This window comes from Salvia splendens, chromosome 2, assembly GCF_004379255.2.
Source record: "Salvia splendens isolate huo1 chromosome 2, SspV2, whole genome shotgun sequence".
Lineage (NCBI taxonomy): Eukaryota > Viridiplantae > Streptophyta > Magnoliopsida > Lamiales > Lamiaceae > Salvia > Salvia splendens.
The window spans coordinates 29,963,909-29,984,468 of record NC_056033.1 but is presented as its reverse complement, the minus strand read 5'-3'; the positions used below and the strand labels follow the sequence as shown (position 1 = coordinate 29,984,468).

Here is a 20,560-nt window from a genome sequence, read left to right as displayed (position 1 = left end):
TTCAGGGCACTCCTCTAACAAAGGCACAGAGGGAGATCTATTAACCAAGTAAGTAGCAGTCAACAAAGCTTCACCCCAAAACTTTTTAGATAAACCAGATTTTGCAATCATGCATCTCACTTTATCAAGTAAGGTCCTATTCATTCTTTGAGCAACCCCATTTTTCTATGGGGTATAAGGAACAGTTTTATGTCTTCTAATTCCAAAACCAGCACACATATCATCCATCTGTTTATTACAAAACTCCAAGCCATTATCAGTTCTTATAACCTTAATTTTCTTTCCAGTCTGAGTTTCAATTAAAGTTTTCCAAGCAACAAGCTTTGCAAACACTTCACACTTATGTCTCATGAGAAAGCACCAAACTTTTCTTTAAAAATCATCAATAATAGAAAGAAAATACACAAAACCAGAATGAGAAGACACAGAAGCATGCCCCTACACATCCATATGCAAGTATTCAAGAACATTTCTACTGATATTTGCAGGTACAGGAGTAGGAAAGGTAACCCTATGTTGTTTACCCAACACACAAGTGTCACAGAAAGGCAAGTTACCATGAACATCAACTTCAAATAAGATAGCATGCTTTTTCAGAATTCAGTCATTTTCACTCATGTGACCAAGCCTATTATGCCACAACATAGTTTTATCAGTTTTAACAACATTGGCACATGCTTTTTCACATATAAGAGGCACAATAGTACAGACATACAAACCACATTTTCTTTTGGCCTTAAACAGACACATAGAACCTTTGCAGATTTTCATGCATCCTTCCCCCCATTTACCCCCAATGCCAGAGTTCTCAAAGGCAGTACAAGGCATCAAATTATAGCATAGATCGGGATCATATCTTACATCCTTCTGGTTCAACACATAGCCATTATCAAACTTTAAACACACAGTGCCAATTTCAAGAATTTCACATTTCTTGTCATCAGCCATTGACACATAAGTATTAGTTACATGCTTAATATCAGTGAACACTTCCTTGAATGGACTGACATGATAAGTACATTCAGAATCACATAACCAATCATTTGAAGTAAATGGGCACATAGAAGAAGCATTTATATACATCAAATCATGCACCATATACACAGATTCATTAGCAGCATCATATTTGGCAATATTCACAAGATTTTCAAGCTGAGAGTTATTATTGGGAGATTTATTCTTTTTAGGCTTTGTACACTCTTTTTTGTAGTGCTCAACTTCTCCACAATTAAAACACTTCCTGAAAGATTTTTGGTCCTTGCTAATGGACCTAGATCTGTTCTTTTTCTTAGAATTAGAGTTGGTACCAGATCCACCATATGATTCATTCCCCCCTCTTGACTTAGGTCTTCCCTTGACATTCAGAGCCTTGTTAAAAGCATTTTTATCAACAACCCTTTCCCTTAATTCAAGTTCTTTAGATTTTAAGGAGCTAATAATCAAGTCCAGAGGGGCAGAGTCCCTGCCATACTTAATGGTAGCTTTCACATCACTGTAAGAATCATGTATGGCATTCATTAGAGCAATACTAGTGTATTCATCAATAGTTTTATCACCAGATCTTTTAATATCCTGCACAAGCTTCTGAAATCTATCCATATTATCATCAATATCCTTGGACAAGTCAAGCTTAAATTTGAACAATTTTTCAAGCAAGTACATTCTTGAAGAAATAGAAGTTTCAGTAAAAAAAGTATCAAGGTGTTTCCACATTTCAGAAGCAGACTCAATATGATCAATTTTCCTAATCACAGAATCAGACAGATTGAGAACCATAGTAGCTCTAGCCAACTCATTCATCTCATCCAGTTTTTCTTGAGGAGTGTCAGCAGGCAAAGAATCATCAACAGCCTTAAACACATTTTGCTGAATAAGAATGCATTTCAATTTCTGTTTCCAAATAACAAAATCATTTTTTCCATTAAAAGGAACCAAACCAACATGTTGAGTCATTTTTAAAATTACTTTTGTAAGAACACAGGAAGCAAGACAGAAACACAGAACCTTGTAAACTTTAAAGCACAGAGACATACACAACAAGACAAAGCACACTTTCACACAGCTTTCACACCAAATCAGACTTTAAATCCCTGAATGTCATGAGCAACATTGGCTAAGGCTATCCCAGTTCGCAATCACTCACTTCTGGAGGGCACAGGGGGTCACTTAGGCAGTACCAATGCTTGGTCAAGTAATGAGAGGTCAGAAAACACAGAGCACCAAGAAATAGCAGAAGCAGAACACACAGAGAAAGCAAGAAACGACCTAAGTCTTTGCTAGAGACTGTCTACCAGCAAACAATATCCCAAGCCTAAAGTTGGCACTAAAACAGAAAAAGAAAATAGGAGATTCAGCCAATTTACCAGAGCCCCCCCCACTCGAAGGAGGATTCCACTTGCCCACCTCCTTAATGTGACTCGGCGTGCCGGACTAGTCCCCCAGTGGCTCTGATACCACTGTAGGGAACAGACCAGTCCGGATTCACTAATTACCGAGACCTCTTTGTTCTTGTACAAGAGAGCTCAGCCAAACTCTCAACCACACGGCTGACTTTACAAAGAAACTAGCTAGGATACAAGATTACAATATCTAGCTATTACAATCCTTCGTTGAAGTAATCCTAGCACTCCTTGACCGAATGCTACTGGATCACCAAGGAGAACCTGCACACTAAGTGAACTTGTTAGCAAAACAACACAGGATCCTCTCGGATCTAAAGAGTAATGCACACAAGTAAACAGGAAACTCAAGAAACAGAATAGATCTTGGTAATGGCTCAGTGATGTGAATCCGGGTATTCACAATCATAAAATACAACGATGTCGAGGGCCGTGGGTTGATTGGTGTCCGAAAAGAGGGTGGAGACATGTCAAGGTGCTCAAGGCCTCGTGGGGGGAGGGAACGGAAGTGACGCCCGTCCAAATATTTCTTATGGAGTCATTTGCCCCTCACTGCGCGAATTTCGTATAATGGTCATAACTCTCTCATCCGGACTCCGATTGGGGCGTTTAAGATACTCACGCGAAGCCCTTTCGAAGACGAAGATAGTGCTTTTGGAGGATTCCAGAGAAATCGCCCGACCGGGCGATTTTCAAGGGGAAAACGCCCGACCGGGCGTTCTGTCAGTTTTTGGTCGCGAATTCCAGAAAGTTCGCTCAACCGGGCGTTTTGCATGAGCCAAAACACCTGACCGGGCGTGTTGCCCGACTTGCATTTTTGGACTCTTTTTGTCTCTTTTATTTAGCACTTTTAGTCCCTTGTATAAATACCAATGTCTAGGGTTTTGTGGGGGGACTTTTGAACATTATTGAAGAACAAAGACTCCATTGGAGCACCCATCTTCATCATTGAAGATTTATCCAAAATCCCTTGTGGTTGCATTTAATCTATTGCCGGGCTTAGATTATTTGTTAAGGTATGCTTGCTAGTTCTTGTGTTGCTAGTTGGTGGAGCCATTAGGTTTTTGTTTGTGAAAGTAGCCATTGGGTTTTTCTTTCTTGAGCTTGAATCTAAATCATAACACTTATCATCTTCTTCTTCTTTTCCATCTTTTTATTGTCATATTTCTTGTTTGGGTTATTGGATATTATTGCAAGAACAAATCCGGGCAACATATGTTTATTGAATCCTTAAGATTCACATTATTTGGTATCAAGAGCCATTGGTTCTTGTTCTTGTAATTGTTAGAAATTTATCAAAAAAAAAGAAAGAAAGAAAAAAAAAGTGATACTTCAAAATATATCCACGGGCTTTAGCTATAAATCGGTATACATATTGTTGGGTATGCCAAATTGATTATTCCAAAGTTGTAGACCAAAATTGAATCAATTGTTGGGTCTATTGTTGTTGGGTGAAATTGTGCACACAAATTGTTTGTTGATTTGTCCCATTAGCCTAGCACCCTACTTTCACTTATCTTGTGGCTTCTTGGACTAGTTTTCACTTGTCTAGTTGTATATCTTGTTTGTGCTATTTGTGCAACCCTTGAGATTACATCGTCGAGAGCAAGTGAGAGAGAGTATCTAGCCACTAAATCTCTAAGCCTTCCGAGAGATTTTGGGTGTGAGTTTGGGGAATTGGGGACATGCTTTGTGGGTTGGGAAGTGAGCTCCTCACTAAAATCTCCATTCTTGGGTGTGTGCGTTGTTTGTGTTACTAACAAAAGGGACTTGTCCCTAGTCTTGTGCAATTTGTTTTGTAGGTACTTGAAATGGTGAACTCTAGGCATGACTCGCCTATAAATCAAGTTGCCTCACCATCCGATGTTACTATCGAAGAGATGTTCTCCTCAATCATGAAGGAGATGCACAAGGTGCGGGACAATGTGAATGCTATGCAAGGAGGATTTACGACTTTTCATGAGGATATAGCCCTCCTCAGAGATCGAGTTAGGCATAACCATTCCATAGCACCTAGTGACCGAGAGAGACATGATTGGAGTGGCTACAACTCAAGGTACCATGATGATGGACTTGATAGAGGGAGTAGAAGGGAACGAATTCCAAAGTTCCATGGAGAGTCACACTCTAGGAGGATGAGGGATCATGGTCATCATAAGGTGCATGAGTGGCTAATGGGGGAAGAAACCTCAAGTAAAGCAAGGAAGAGCTCAAACTCTCAACATTATGGTTGTGGCACAAGTGGAAGAAGTGTCCCACCAAAGAAGGTGGACTTATCTCATCCTAGCTATCACACGAAGGTTTCGTCGTGGTTGTCATCCAATTTCCCTCCTTCAAAGAGCTTGATTCAAAGTGAGCGTGACAATGTTAATCGCATTGTTAAAGAGCGTGTCAAATATAGGGTGGATTTTATTGCCAACGAAAATGAAGAGCAATGTGACGATGAAAAAGAGTCTACGGCCATATATGAAGAAGACGCACACCCAACTTTCAATGATGGTGTGCCAAGCATAGTGGAAGCCGAAGACGAATGTGAACCGTTGAATGCCCTTCAAATCTTGAACACCGAACCAAAGCTACATGAGGTTGCTAATGGAAACAAGCACTTGAGAGAGGATCGAGAGAAAGAGAAAAAGCTAGAGAGTGAGGGCATGCTTCAAAAGCCAATAGAGTGTGAGAAAAGGCAAAAATGTGAGACGCAAAAGCCAAGAGAGAGTGGTGGGGGTGAGTGTGAATCAAAGCTATCAAGAGAGAAAAACTACAAGCATGTGAGAAAAAAAAGTGGCTTGTTAGATTATAAGGTCAACCTTGGGTGGGCACTAGATAATCCTTTGCTTTTTGCCCTTGGTGAGAAATATAAACTTTTACCCACTAACACTTATATTTCTTTTTGTGTTGATGAGCCTTTTATAGTGAGTAAAATTGAAGACATGGAAGTGAGACATCATGATGCAAATGGCTTGGAAACTACCTCACCGAAAAATGATCAAGAGGAACAAGAGCAAGTCGAAGAACTCATTGCCCAAGGTTCAAGTACACTATCCTTGCTTCCTTGTGATGTTTCTTTGAAGTGCTTAGATAAGATTGATGTGTTGGACAATAACTTGCTTTGCAAAATTGATTTGAACCATGTTGAGCCTATCTTGTACTTAAAGCATGAGTTTGTAAATTCAAGAGTGACACATGTGAATAAGATTGATTTTGAAAAGCCGGCTTGTGATGATAGCTTTGTCATTGGTGATTTGTGGCATCAAGAGCTTGAATATTTGAATACCAAGTCCATATTTTCATCTTATGTTGACCCCTTCTTGAGAAATCCAAGCATTGATAAGTATGTTATTTCGATTTTGGATTCTAACTTGAAAGATGAAATGACTTCCTTGCATACTAAGATGTCTAAGCCTTCACTTATTCGCCATTTTAAGTTTCATAAACATGTGGATGAGAATGTTGATGACTTTAGAACTTGGTATTTGCTATGTTTTCATTGCAAAATGGTTAGACCCTTCAATGGGATTGGGATGTTCTATGGTTGTTTTGTGAAGGACTTTTCCACTCACATGTCTTTTGTGGGTTATGTTGTGATTAAAGTCATAGTAATGCATTGTTCCCATGTGTGTGCCCATGTCTTGAAATTGTTAGAGCAATTGCGAGGGACTTATTTTTATAAGTTTCTTATGTTAATTGATATTATGTTTTACAAGATTCATGTGGTGTTATACAAGGTTCACATGTCTTGTGTTGAGCATACCCTACATGCTATGCACAATGATTTTTGGTCACATTCTTCTCATAATAATGATCACTTCTTCAAAGTATTGGAGCAATTAAGTAAGCATCATGTTGACAAACTTGATTCTATATTTGGCATAATTCCTTGTAAGCTTCAAGAAAATAATCTTAAGATTGAGGTCTCCTTTGTTCTCATTGCTAAATTCGTTTTTGAATGTGATAGTGGAAGTTGGTTCGTTGATTGTGATTGTGAGAACCATCTCCTTGTTTGTGAAATATCTTTTGGGTTCCAAAGTGAAATCAACCTCTTGTATTGTACTATGATATTTGATTTGGACTCGCTCGATTTTGTAGGTGTACTTGATCGGGATTTGAGGACAAATCCTTCAAAAGAAGGAGAGGATGATGTGAACCCGAGTGTCCCAAAGAAAAATCGAAGAACCGGATTTGAGGACAAATCCTTTGACAAAGAAGGAGAGGATGATGTGAATCCGGGTATTCACAATCATAAAATACAACGATGTCGAGGGCCGTGGGTTGATTGGGGTCCGAAAAGAGGGTGGAGACATGTCAAGGTGCTCAAGGCCTCATGGGGGGAGGGAACGGAAGCGACGCCCGTCCAAACATTTCTTATGGAGTCATTTGCCCCTCACTGCACGACTTTCGTATAATGGTCATAACTCTCTCATCCGGACTCCGATTGGGGCGTTTAAGATACTCACGCGAAGCCCTTTCGAAGACGAAGATAGTGCTTTTGGAGGATTCCAGAGAAATCGCCCGACCGGGCGATTTTTAAGGGGAAAACGCCCGACCGGGCGTTCTGTCAGTTTTTGGTCGCGAATTCCAGAAAGTTCGCTCGACCGGGCGTTTTGCATGAGCCAAAACGCCCGACCGGGCGTGTTGCGCGACTTGCGTTTTTGGACTCTTTTTGTCTCTTTTATTTAGCACTTTTAGTCCCTTGTATAAATACCAATGTCTAGGGTTTTGTGGGGGGACTTTTGAACATTATTGAAGAACAAAGACTCCATTGGAGCACCCATCTTCATCATTGAAGATTTATCCAAAATCCCTTGTGGTTGCATTTAATCTATTGCCGGGCTTATATTATTTGTTAAGGTATGCTTGCTAGTTCTTGTGTTGCTAGTTGGTGGAGCCATTAGGTTTTTGTTTGTGAAAGTAGCCATTGGGTTTTTCTTTCTTGAGCTTGAATCTAAATCATAACACTTATCATCTTCTTCTTCTTCTTTTCCATCTTTTTATTGTCATATTTCTTGTTTGGGTTATTGGATATTATTGCAAGAACAAATCCGGGCAAATCTATTTCTTTTTATTGTCATCTTCTTCTTCTTTTCCACCCGCTTATAGCACAAATCTATTCTCCTGAAACCAGATCCAAGAGAGCAACGTTGAATCCACTAGTGATTCACCTCACACCGCAGATACCAACACCAACCGACTCCATCATACCAGATCTGGAACCTCCGAACACAAACTCACATAGAACCTCACACACAAAACCCTAGTTCTCACCAACACCACAACAACCGAAGCAGTTGTCTTCTCCAACACTCACACAAGATCAATCACTCAAAGAACCGTGAAAGATCACAAAGAAACAGCCGGAGACTAATCGGAGAAGAAGAGAGAGAAGATAGGAATTTCTGAGTGAAGAGAGTAGAGAGAGAGAGCAGTTTCGAATGATATCAATCGGCAAAGGAGAAGGCATGATATATATATCAACTGAGTATTGGGCTAGGGCAGCCACCAGCCCACATTCTATCTGGGCCATCATAAAACACAGCCCAAATAAAGTCCACGGCCCAAATATTCAACAACCTTTAACCAAAACTAGAAAGATTATACTATTTCCCCCTGAAATTCATGTTAATAGAGTCATTTTAATATTTTGAGCAGTTTGAAGTTAACTGAATCATTTCTTTTTTTAAATAGAACAATAACCTCTCTTACTTTATTCATTAATACAGTTATTAATTTTAATATTTTGAGAAAAGTTTGAAATTAACTGAATCATTTCTTTTCTTTTTTTTAATAAAACAATAATCTCTCTTACTTTATTTATAATCACTTAACACACTATTCTTAAACTTCATACTAAAAAGAAACGTCTCAATTTACAAGGAACAGAGGGAGTATATATACGCATATGAAATAAACAAATAATTATACACTATCATCCCTCCTATATACTCCCTCCATTATGCGATAATGACAACGTTTCTTTTCTGTCTTATGTATTAAAAAAAATTTATGTTAAGTGAGTTAAGTAAAAGAAGAATAAAGTACGAGTAGATAGTTTAATATTATCAACTCAACTAAAATCAAATCCCATCCTGTCTTAGACGTCTTCCCTATGAGTATTTGCAAATATATACGAATTCACGGATATGAAATCCAATAAACACACACGACACAGAGTGGGAAGTCATTATCCCACAAGAGCGTCCACTCGTTTCCACCTTATCAAATCAACCGAGCTGCTTAGCCGGGCTATATTAAGACAATTAGCAGACCTCATAATAATTTCTCATCTCCACACACACCCAATTAAATAAATTCAGCGGCATGTCGGGGAAGTGCAGCCACCACAAGAGCAAGCTGCGGAAGGCCCTGCGCAAGTGCTGCGCGTGCCTCCTCGTCTTCAGCTTCATCATCCTCCTGGTGATCCTCCTGGTGTGGGCCATCCTCCAGCCCAAGAAGCCCACCTTCCTCCTCCAGGACGCCACCATCTTCGCCCTCAACGTCTCCGCCACCAACGTCATCTCCACCACCCTCCAGATCACCGTCCTCTCCCGCAACCCCAACTCCCAAATCGGCGTCTACTACGACAAGCTCGACGCCTTCGCCACCTACCACAGCCAGCAGATCACCTACTACACCTCCATCCCCCCCGTCTACCAGGACCACAAGGACCTCAACATCTGGTCCCCCTTCATCTACGGCAACGACGTCCCCGTCGCCCCCTTCAACGGCCTCGCCCTCGCCCAGGACCAGTCTAACGGCGCCATCAAACTCACCGTTAAACTTGAGGGCCTCGTTAAATGGAAGGTCGGGTCCTTCGTATCCGGCCGTTACCACCTCCACGTCTCCTGCCCCGCTTACATCCCCCTTGGAAATAGCGAAGCTAACGGCATCGTCATCGGCACCGGCATTAAGTATCAGCTCTCCCAGAGCTGTAGCGTAAGTGTGTGACAATTATACTTAAATTTAATCTTCAATAAAACAGAGGAATTGAACACACATATATATTGATGAACCATTACCACTCCACAGGCCGTATTTTTAATTAAATGTGGAATATTATTAGGCCCATTTTTATGTTAATTTTTATTTTATATTTCTCAGCTTCTTAATTGCTTTTGTTTACAGAGGAGCAGATAATTGTACATTTTCCTCGTGATTAAATTTGTATATCTTTGTAATGACTTGTGTTTGGGCTTAATTGATTCAGTGATTATGCAATAATTGGCTCTTTGATAGTGGGTGTTTAGTGGAGGTATTAATAAATTAGGAGGCACTTTCCTTTACTATTGACTTATTCTGTTATGCAGTTGCTTCTTCTTCACTAAAGTCAAGTATCCTTTGATTTAAATAATGATTTTAAAATTTGATAGTACTAATATTCTACACTCTCTAGTCTCTTTTGATTTAAATAGTGATTTTACAATTTGAGAGTTATTATCCTCAAGTGGTATAAAGTATAAACAATCTCACGTATGAGCTGTTTATGTGACCAAACCATGTGATTTTCCACCATTTAAAGTTTGTTTACATACCATCATCATCAGTGTGGAAAAAATTAATAGGATCAATTTAGGGTTGTTGAATATAAAGTGATCGTGCTTTAGAGTTGTTGAAAACTCCTCGAAGCTATTTGTTGTTCAATTTCAACAGTAATGAGAATATGAATAAAATATGGAGGATAATAAAATAAAGAGACTTATATTTTTATTTAAATGACACGAGAATTGGTTGTATAATTCGTTTTTTTAACTACGGCTGGTGGTACTATTAAGCCAGAATTATTTCATTAAAGAATTTCTATTTGAAATATGGTACACTGGAATAACAAGGAAAACTATTTCTAAATAAAGAAAATGATATTTTCCCATTTTTATTAAATATCTCATACTTTTTAAATTCAAATTTTCATAATAGAGATATAATTAAATATAAACTACTTTCCTATAATTTACAAACTAAAATCAAACTAAAATCTAGACTAGATCTTAGTTTGTAATTTGTAGGAACGATATAGTTTGCAGTATATATAGTACGACCCCTTCATGTGTTATGTTAGACATATTATAATATACTATATACACGCAGAAATATAAGACAACTACTGCAGTTTTATGTAAATAATTTTAAATCGAATATTCAGCTAATTATTAGAAAATTTAGTTGACAAGATTATTTATTCCCATTTTTAAAAGTTATATTTACTTTAAATTGAATTGATTAGAATCTTTTAATATATTGCACCAATAATAAAAATTAAAAGCGTTAGCATAAAAAAATTACACGAAGAAGATGATATATAGTTTACACACAAATAGTACTAAAATCCTGATGGAACACACAAATATTAAAATCGAGTTCCTAGACAATTTCCACACAAGTCTATGCTATAAAGGTAGACCCATTTTAAATTTTATTCATAAAACAAGATACTAGTAAGTACATGATAACAAAATGTAGTACACAGGTAATTCATATAAAAATACAGTGGGCTTCTACTGGGCTGGGTCAGGCTTGGGACCAAGCCAATTCTAAGTTTACAAAAAGGCTCAATTAGAGCCCGGTCTAGCTACTAAACCAGGTCCAGGTCTGCTCTATTTCACTAGTGGGCCGGCAGTTGACATGTGTAGCCTGCCAGGCTTTAATAGTTTAATCTTTGAATAAGTTGACATTTTGGGAAATAAACCTAGTTCAATTCATCTTGAGGACATTCACAATGCAGCCTCGTTGGGATCGGCTGCTTGGCGGGGCTGCGTTGCAGCGCCTCTCAACCATATGGTCGCCCGACAAACAGCCTGAATCCCGGCTGAAACACCGCCGCCGCGCAACGCTTGCAGAAGCATTACAACTGTCGCGGCTGGCATGCGATTTAAAACTTTACATATATATTTTTGATAATTTAATATATATTGCTTTCAATTTTTTTTAACTATCTACAAATTTTGAGAAATAGATCTAAATGCTCAAGCGACGTTCATGGTCTATGCATATACAATGGTGAGATCCGAACTATTCAGAAACTTGGATTATTCTAGAGAAATATTCCATGTATTTTACTTCTCATATGTTCAAGGTTGAGCGCGTCCACCTATGATCGATGAGCTTAAAAAAAGGATTTAATATAATTTCATATTTTCAAAGTAATATGAAGCAATTTTTTAAACGATAATTGTGAAATTGAGTTGGGATTGAAAAATAAAAATTTATCATATTCAAGAATTAAATTATTATGTTCATTAATTTCTATTTCAGAAATTTAAGAATAAATTACTTTAAATCTTAGGCCCCGTTTGGTAGCTATGTTACGATTAGATAAGATGATTAATCCGGGTTTATTTGTGCATTTGGTAGCTATGTTAATAAACTTAATAGCCCGTGTTTTGTATCCGGCCCGCACAAAGCCCATTAAAAAATCTATGTTTCAGTCACACATGTAACCACCCATTTTGGCATGTTACATATCAAGGATGCCTAGTTAATTTTGCAAAATACATTTTTACCCATAATCAAGCCTTCTCCAGCCTCGGGAGCTCACCGCCGCCTAATCCGACTCCGGCAACGCCGCAGCAGCAGAGGAACCCTAAGAAGCGGACGCGAGCTCGCGGCGGGCGCCGACCACCGTGCTCACCACCGACACCAACAATTTCAGGCAAATGGTGCAGGAGTTCACCGGCGTCCCCTCCGCTCCGTTCTCCGGCGGCTCCCCGTACTCGCGGCGGATGGATCTGTTCTCCGCCGCCTCCGCCTTGAGATCTGCCGCGAATCTGGACGGCATCGGCCCGATCTACCCCCTCCGCCCCGTCGCGAATAAGATCCTCTCCCCTTTCTCCTCCGCCGTCGCGCCGCCGTCGCAACTCCTCAATTCCACCATGATTGACTCCATAGCTCCGACGGCGACGATCACCAACGCCAGCAGCGCGTCAAAATCGAGCATCAATCTGAGCGGCTTCAGCGCCTCCGCCTCCGCCGCGGCGCAACACGGCGATCGGAGTAGGTGGAAAAGAGTGGAAACGGTGAGGAACAACGATTTGATTCACGAATTTGACGGAAACAACAACAATATCAACATCGGTGAATCGCTGAATTACAATTTGAATGGTGAGGAAAAAGGAATGGAAAATGCTGCTTCTTCCATAGCTGAAGGTACAGTGGCATCATGAATATGTTCTTCCGATCAATTAATTAAGTAATTAAATAAAATTAATGAGGATAATTTTGACAATTACAATTTTAATCCTTATTTGTGACTTGTTATACCAAACACTTAAATAAGATAACTCAAAATTATCTTAATCTACCGAACACTCAATATATATTTCTTAACTAATTGAAACTATGATAATTATCATGAATTATATCATACTTAGTCAAAAAATGACATAGCTACCGAGGCCTTAGTGTACAATTGAGAATTCATCAATTTGGTTTATGTTTTTCATCGTCCAGTTACGTTGGCGGTACGACATCGTTTCCGTTAAGAATTAGACTCTTTTCTCTCTCCACCATTATTAATTTCGTCAACTTGCTCAGCAGGAAATTCAAATTTTTTTTTAAGTAACGTAGAAGTCCACTCTAACGGGCAACATTTAACAATTTGTGACCGTTTCTTCGTCACTCAATGGTCACTTAATTATCGCCTCTTAATTAGTATCTAATCCCAATTCATAGAAATTAACACAACAATCTAATAATAAATTCTTTATTTATTCACAAAGCAGTACTGAGAAGATACCAACAAAATTCAAAACGAGAATAATGTTGTATCAAAAGTCGATAAACAAAAGAATAATAGTAGCACTAACAATAAGATGAAGTAATCATGAAACAATGAAAAGACGCTCAACGCCAATCGAAATCACACCTCGTGGGCTCGTAAGGCCCTCCTGAGGCCGTCCCGTTTGAACTCAACGGAATGTTCAGTTCGCAATCGATCTTCGGCTTCACTCTGGTGGATTTCACAAACCAAAACTTGAGTCTGATCCGCAGATACAGCTTGATGTCGATGTCGTACCTTCCGGCTCTCAGATCTTCGTTGTATTTCAACATCTCGTTGGCTCCGAGCGGCACCAATTGCGATCCTTTGAACTCGGCGCTGACGTTGCTGGTGTTTTTCTTCCCCTGATAGAACTTCTGCAGGTCGACGGTCTGGAATCGCTGGCCTTGGTAGAAAGCCCTAGCCTCGATCCGGTCGTAGTAGATGCCGATTCGCTTGTTCGGGTTGCGAATCGTCAGATTCAGCGCCAGATTGTAGTGGAGCGTGTTGTTGCGGATGTTGAACTCGGTGAGCGATGCCTCGTTGACATGGAATTTGACGGTGTTGGGGCGGAAAATCAGCCAGAACACGAGGACGACGATTCCGACGATGATGAGGATGGTGAAGAGGATCTGGCAGATGCAGGTGCAGAGGCAGTTCATGAGGCAGCCGCAGCAGCAGGAGAACGGGTTGCAACAGCATCCGCCCCCATCGCGGCCGGGGCGGTGGTATTTTTGTGACGGTTTCGACGGCGGAGGAATGGAAGGGCCGTAGTATGCCCCATTCAGGTGCGGCTCTCCCATTGGTTGAAGAGTGGTTGGAACAGATATTCCTGAGAGAGAGAGAAAAAAAGGGTGAAATTAAATCTGATTTTAAAAAAAAAGTGGTATGCCTAGACATATATATACACTTTTTACAGTACACGTAGGGATGGGTATTTGTGTGTGAAGAGGAGAATTAGTATTGTAGGTGGAAAACAAGTGACACGCGGCGACACATTATTGGTGTGGGTTTGATTAGTGATGGTTTGGCGAATTTTTGATGGTGATGAATGCAGGAAAATACAGATCACGATACAGAGATTTACGTGGTTCGATTTACTGAGGTAAATCTACGTCCACGGGAAGAAAAGAGGGCAGAGTTGTATTGCTTGATCTGTTTTCTACAGCTTACAATACAGACTTGCTATTTGATATTTGATCTCTAGAGAACTTAACCCTTCTTTATCTGATCTGAGTTCTATTTATACATTGAACTAAGATCGTGGCTTGCATCACCACTAATGATGGTTGTGAATGTCGTGGAGGTCATGGAGATCCTGCATGGGTCCACTATCCTGCATGAGATCCTGCATGAGTCCACTATCTCTGTGCTTGATCCACTATCCTGCATGTGATCCTGCATGAGTTGACTATCTTCCAGTTCGGTCGAATACTGAGACCGAACTGCTGAACTATTGCCGAGTAGCTTTTGCCGATCTGAGAGTGGAGCTTTTACCGAGCTGTAGGCTGGGGCCGAACTCTTTGGTAATGCCGAACTGATACTCTTCCTTGGGCTTTGGGCTGATGGGCCGTCACTGCTATTGGGCTTGTTTAGTCCGTACCCCATCACTACCCCCCCCCCCCGAAAAGCGAAGTGAATCACTTCGGCGAAGCGAGTCACTTCGGCATTCTGGATAAAGGTACGGGGGAGGCTGACGTCAGGGGACGTGCCTTGCGCGTGACTGCATTAAATGCGACAGTAAAATCCGGCCGTTGAATCCTGAAAAGGTGGGATTCGAAACGGTGCGATGATTTTGAAATCTTCTCCGAATCTGATAAATACGTCCTTTCTTCATCAGTTGAACACTTTTGCTATTGCTTCTTCTGCATTCTCTCTCTTTTGCGAAAAAATTTCCTTCCGCTTTCAAGAATTTCTTCAGAATTTTTTCAGACTTTCAAAGAGTAAGAACTATGTCTTCTTCTTCTTCTTCTGAGTCAGGTAGCGGTAGGAAAGGGGATAAGGGGTCTTCTAGCCGGAAAGAATCCGGGGAGAAGACCGTAGAGTATTTTCACAGTATCTTGAGTAAGGATACTGTGATATCCTTACACGAAAAATATTTTTTTCCTGGGGGGAAGGTTGCGATTCCCGACGACCTTCATAGGGCTGACTCGCCGCCGGAGGGTTACGCCACCGTTTATGAAGCCGGCTTGGAATGCGGGCTTCGTTTCCCTCTTCCCCCTGCCTTTGTAGAGCTGCTAGATTTTTTTTAACTCCCTTTAGGTCAGGTGACTCCGAACTCTTGGAGGCACTTATCGGCCTTCGCTGCCGAACTGCGTAGGCTAGATAAGGATCTGTCTCTGAGGGCAATCCTTAATTTCTTCCAGTTTAAGAGGAAGGGATCTTGGTTTTACTTGATCCCTTTACAGCCTTTTAGGGCCTTTTGCAAAACCAAGTGGTCAAAGTGGCAACATCGCTTCTTTTTTTATAATAGGACAGCGGCTCCCGGCTTTCCTTGGAGAGGGCCGAAGTCCGTGATTCCTCATCCTCGGTTAGAACCGTTGGACGAGCTCGAGGGCGAGCTCAATAAGATTCCTATGATTAGGAAGCAGTACCTGGAGTCTGAGCTCGTCAAGGGCGACTTCGTGTTCGACTCCTCGTCTTCGGACGAAGAGACTGAGGGTGAGGAATTCTTTTTTATGCATTACTGCCTTGACGACGAAAACTAACCTTGTTTTCTTGCTTTTTGGCAGTGTACATGCTGAATAAGATTAGCCGCAAATCCTCCGAATCTAAGGAACCGGAGAGGCCAAAAACCACCAGCTCGGTGTCTAATGCCGAGAAGAATCCGAAGAGGCAGAAGACCTCTTCTTCGGATCCAAAAAAGCCGGAGTCCACTTCGGCAAAGGGGAAGGGGAAGACCCAGAAGCCCCCAAGAGCGCCAGAGAAAGACGTGGTCTTGGCGCCTCCTTCGGAACATATCTGTGAGCCATTTTTATGGCCCACGGACTTCGCCGAGGTGAATTCTCTTCTTGATTTTCTGGCCTTGCTTTTTTCCTGTATTTTTTGTGGCCCCTCTGTTGACTTTTTGCTTTTTCCATTTTCAGAGGAACGATATGCTCTCCAAGCTCGTCTCCGTCGAACTCTCCAAAGCGTCCAACGACTATGCTGAGATGCAGAGGAAGTTGGCGGCTGCTTGTCACCGGGCCGAGCAGGTTGAGGCAAACTTTGAGAAAGCCAGAGCTGCTAGGATTTCGGCCCAGGATGAAGCTCAGTTTGCCAAAAACCAACTCGTCATCCAGCGAGAGCAGACGAAACGGAGGGATGCTGCCGCCGTGGTTGCCCAAGGAGAGGCTCTCTGTGCTTTCGCGGAGAAACTCTTTCTGAGCAACCAATTTTCAGCCTTTGTCGGTGATCTGCTGAAACTGATGACCGATAAAGCCGAGCAGGGTCCCGAAGTCATCCTGCCGCTGTACGGCCGAGAGATAGCAGCTCGGCTTCAGAGTCTGCCGGTGCTTGAGGAGCTTGCTTCGTCCTCGGTCCTGCTTTCTGCAGACCAAGTTCGTAGTTGCCGAGCTGACCGCGATGAGAACATGGAGGCTATCTTTGCCTCCATAGGGTCAGTTTCACCCGCTCCAATTTTCCATGGAGAGGGTGAGACCGAGCAGCATGAGCGGCAGACCGGCGATGAGCAGGCCGAGCAGGAGGCGCAGCAGATCGGCTACGGTGGCGCCGAGCAGGCTGGGGAGAGCAGGGAGGCCGAGGCTGAAACTGAAGCAGACAAGGAGAAGGAAGCTGAACCTCACCGAGAAGGCGGAGACGAAGCTGGCGGAGTATGATTTCGTCTCCCTTCTCTTAGTTTAGTTTCTTCCTTCTTGTAAAACGGCCTTGAAGCCCTTGTGTAGAAAAATTTTTTTCTTATGAATGAAAAAATTCTTCTTTCTGCTCTTGTGTCTTCGTATAGCCTTTCGTACTCTCTTTTACTCCTGTTGTGGTTTACTACCTGCTCCGTAATCTGAAATGCCGAACTGACATAGCTGCTCTATATTCTGAACTCTTAAGGAGCTGGAGGTACTTCACTGGAAGCGGCTGTACTCTTCGGCTTTAGACGAAGCTGAGAAAAGAGCCATAGCTGACCAGGTGAAGAATGACGAACTCTTGGCTCGTTCAGTGAAGCTGGAGGCCGACAATAAGGACTTAGAGTCCGAAAAGAAAGATCTGGAGGCCGAGCTGAATACCGCCGTCGCTGAGAGGACTGCGTATGAGGATTTCATCTGCAGGCGCGGGGGAATGACCATCTCTGAAGTTCAGGAACGAGTTGACGAACTGTGGGAGGAATATCATGTACTCCGGAGGAACAATGCGCTGGAGAGCTCGGCTTGCCAACAAGTCGTGAAATCATTGCGGCGCTGGGCTTCTCGGTACGACATCATTCTTTCCCGGCGTCCCTCAATCGAGAGATTCCTTAGGCATTTCCCGTCAACAGATGGTCACACTCCAGCTCAAACCCCTGATTCACTTGCTCAAAACCTTACTCCAATTCAGCAACGAACTCAGGAACAGCCGGAAACGTCAAGACGAGAACGGACTCAGGAGCAACCGGAAACGTCAAGACAAGGACGGACTGAAGTTCGTAGAGGAGCTGTGATTATGAGTGAGCAAGATCAACAAATGCTTCGTGAAGAGACTCTTCGCCGCCGAGGTGCTAGAGCTTCCCGGGCTCAGGGAAGAGGCGGTAGGTCGATTAGAGCACCTCGTCGACCTGCTTATTCTTCAGCTGCCCGGAACGCCCGAACTCGGCTTCACGAGGATTTTGTGAATAGATGGCTCAACTTTAGCAACCAGGGACAGTAGAATAGTCCTTTGTAATAGCGTAACGCCTTCTCGTAGGGCAGCGGAGTTGTATGCCGAACAAGTTTTAATAAATGAAATCTTCATTTCGCTTCTATCACTGCGTATTTTACAGCTCAGCGAAAAAATTTCATCGTGCTCGTCCTCGGTCTTATGAAGTAAACTTCTTTGACCGGACTTGTCCTCGGTCTTATGAAGTAAGCTTCTTTGACCGGACTCGTCTTTGGTCTTATGAAGTAAACTTCTTTGACCGGACTTAGTCCTCGGTCTTATGAAATAAACTTCTTTGACCGGACTCGTCTTTGGTCTTATGAAGTAAACTTCTTTGACCGGACTCGTCTTTGGTCTTATGAAGTAAATTTCTTTGACCGGACTAAGCTTGTGTCCTAATTTGGCGAGTTTTATCGCTCGGATCGGACTTTCCCTTGTCCTAATTTGGCGAGTTTTATCGCGTGGATCGGACTTTCCCTTGTCCTAATTCGGCGAGTTTTATCGCGTGGATCGGACTTTCCCTTGTCCTAATTCGGCGAGTTTTATCGCGTGGATCGGACTTTCCCTTTGTTGCAGTTCGTTTCAGACGAACTGCTTGTTTCTTAAGCCGAATTGTGGTCTTGTATCCTCCTTAGAAGCTTGGACTCACAATCGTTGGCTTATTGTTGCAGTTCGTTTCAGACGAACTGCTTGTTTTTTAAGCTGAATTGTGGTCTTGTATCCTTCTTAGAAGCTTGGACTCACAATCGTTGGCTTATATATGTTCTAAAAAGGGGATCAGCCTTTGAAGAACAAGATACCTCAGTAACATTTGTAAGAGACGACACGCACATAGACAGACAAAACGCACATAGACAAACATGAAACACAAGTAAAAAACAAAGAAAGCACATACCCCTAGGACCGAACTAGACACAAAACTGACTGACCGGACTGTCTCTTACAAATGGAACTTCTTGAGGTTGGAAACGTACCATGTTCGGGGTGCTTGTTCTCCTGACATGTGAGTCAATTTATAAGACCCTTTGCCGAGGACTTCTGGCACCCGATATGGACCTTCCCATGTGGGTTCGAGTTTGCCCAGCTTTTCTGCTCGGCTTACTTCGTTGTTTCTCAAGACGAGATCTCCCACTTGAAATTGCAGCTTTTTCACCCTTTGGTTATAATACCGGGCTACTTGCTCCTTGTACTTGGCTGCTTTTATGCAGGCTAATTCTCTTCTTTCTTCGGCCAGATCTAGTTCGGCTCTCAGTCCGTCCTCATTCAGTTCTGCTGAGAAATTAAGAGTTCGGGGACTGGGTATGCCGTTCTCAACCGGAATCACGGCTTCAGTGCCGTACACCATCGAGTTCGGCTCCGGTGTGACTTCGGTCATTTCGCCTGCCTCTGACTCCGGCTGCTGTGATTGCTATGCTTGATGGTGCCGAGCTGATTGCTCGGCACTTTTAAGCGCAATCTGCAAACACTTGCTCTTTTTTTATCACCTCGGATGACCGCTATCCCTCCTTTAGTGGGGAAGGAGTTCGGCGAGGAAGCCTCTGATCGCCAAAAGGAGTTCGGCGAGTTTGTCCCTGATCGCTATGATCGGGCTTCCTCCTGTCTCCTCGGGATGAGCTGTCTAAAGACCGTTTGCGACGGTCTGCCTCATCGGCACGGGAGAACTGGTCCGCAATGTCCCACATCTCTTGAGCTGTTTGCGGACTGCATTCCACGAGCTTTCTGTAGAGAGCTCCGGGCAGGATTCCATTTTGGAATGCCGAAATGACAAGTAGATCATTGAGATCATCTACTTGTAGGCATTCCTTGTGGAATCTCGTCATAAAGTCGCTGATCTTTTCGTCGCGACCTTGACGTATAGAAAGCAGCTGAGCCGAAGTGATTCGGGCTTCCGCTTTCTGAAAGAACCTCCTGTGGAAAGCATCCATTAGATCTCGGTAAGATCTAATGCTGCCTTGGGGGAGGCTATCGAACCACCTTCTTGCGTTCCCGATAAGCAGCTCGGGAAACAGCTTGCACATGTGGACCTCATTGAGACCCTGGTTCGCCATGTTATACTGATAGCGTCCCAGGAAGTCATGAGGATTCACCAACCCGTCATAAGTCATCGACGGAGTTCGGTAGTTCTGTGGAAGGGGAGTTCGGGTGATATCGTCCGAGAACGGAGTCTTCAATGCTCCGTACATGGCGAACCCGACATCTCTTCGGTATGGAGGAGATGGAGATCTCCTGTGATTCCGGTACCGAGGAGGAACAGGAACATGTCGGGGTTGAGGATTCTTCTTCCTGGAAGACACGGCACTACTGCGGTAGTGACTTTCATGTCTGGATGAGGAAGGAGAATCCACCGTTTTCGTCTTCGGTTCTTGGCTCTTTTGCAGGAAGGCTAAGAACTCATCCTGCTTCTCAGCCAAGAACAGCTTGACAGCCTCATTCAAATCAGGCTGCTGGGAAGACTCGGTGTGTGGACCTTTTGAGCGGCTTGTTCCTTCATCGTGAAAACTGGAAGTAGATGTCTCCCGAGGCTGTTTTCCGGACCTGCGGGCTGGACTAGCTTCCTCATGGTTTTCACGAACGGTATTACGGGTAGTATGTGATC

The 20,560-nt window shown here is 42.6% G+C and overlaps 3 protein-coding genes across 3 annotated transcripts; 2 read left to right on the top strand and 1 right to left on the bottom strand.

Annotated features, from left to right (window-relative positions):
* Positions 1-4,210: 4,210 nt before the first annotated feature.
* Positions 4,211-7,223, top strand: LOC121778043. The gene is made up of 2 exons (XM_042175358.1): positions 4,211-5,432; positions 6,486-7,223. Exons 1-2 carry the CDS (start codon positions 4,211-4,213, stop codon positions 6,800-6,802), a joined length of 1,539 nt encoding a protein of 512 aa, XP_042031292.1. The 3' UTR covers positions 6,803-7,223.
* A 1,339-nt stretch (positions 7,224-8,562) lies between these two features.
* On the top strand, positions 8,563-9,614 carry LOC121764237 (NDR1/HIN1-like protein 1). Its single transcript, XM_042160292.1, has one exon. It carries the CDS (start codon positions 8,715-8,717, stop codon positions 9,339-9,341), a length of 627 nt encoding a protein of 208 aa, XP_042016226.1. The 5' UTR covers positions 8,563-8,714; the 3' UTR covers positions 9,342-9,614.
* Positions 9,615-13,075: 3,461 nt separating this feature from the next.
* Positions 13,076-14,026, bottom strand: LOC121764257 (NDR1/HIN1-like protein 3). Its single transcript, XM_042160311.1, has one exon. The coding sequence runs from the start codon at positions 13,944-13,946 to the stop codon at positions 13,230-13,232; it is 717 nt and encodes a 238-aa protein (XP_042016245.1). The 5' UTR covers positions 13,947-14,026; the 3' UTR covers positions 13,076-13,229.
* Between the last annotated feature and the right edge of the window lie 6,534 nt (positions 14,027-20,560).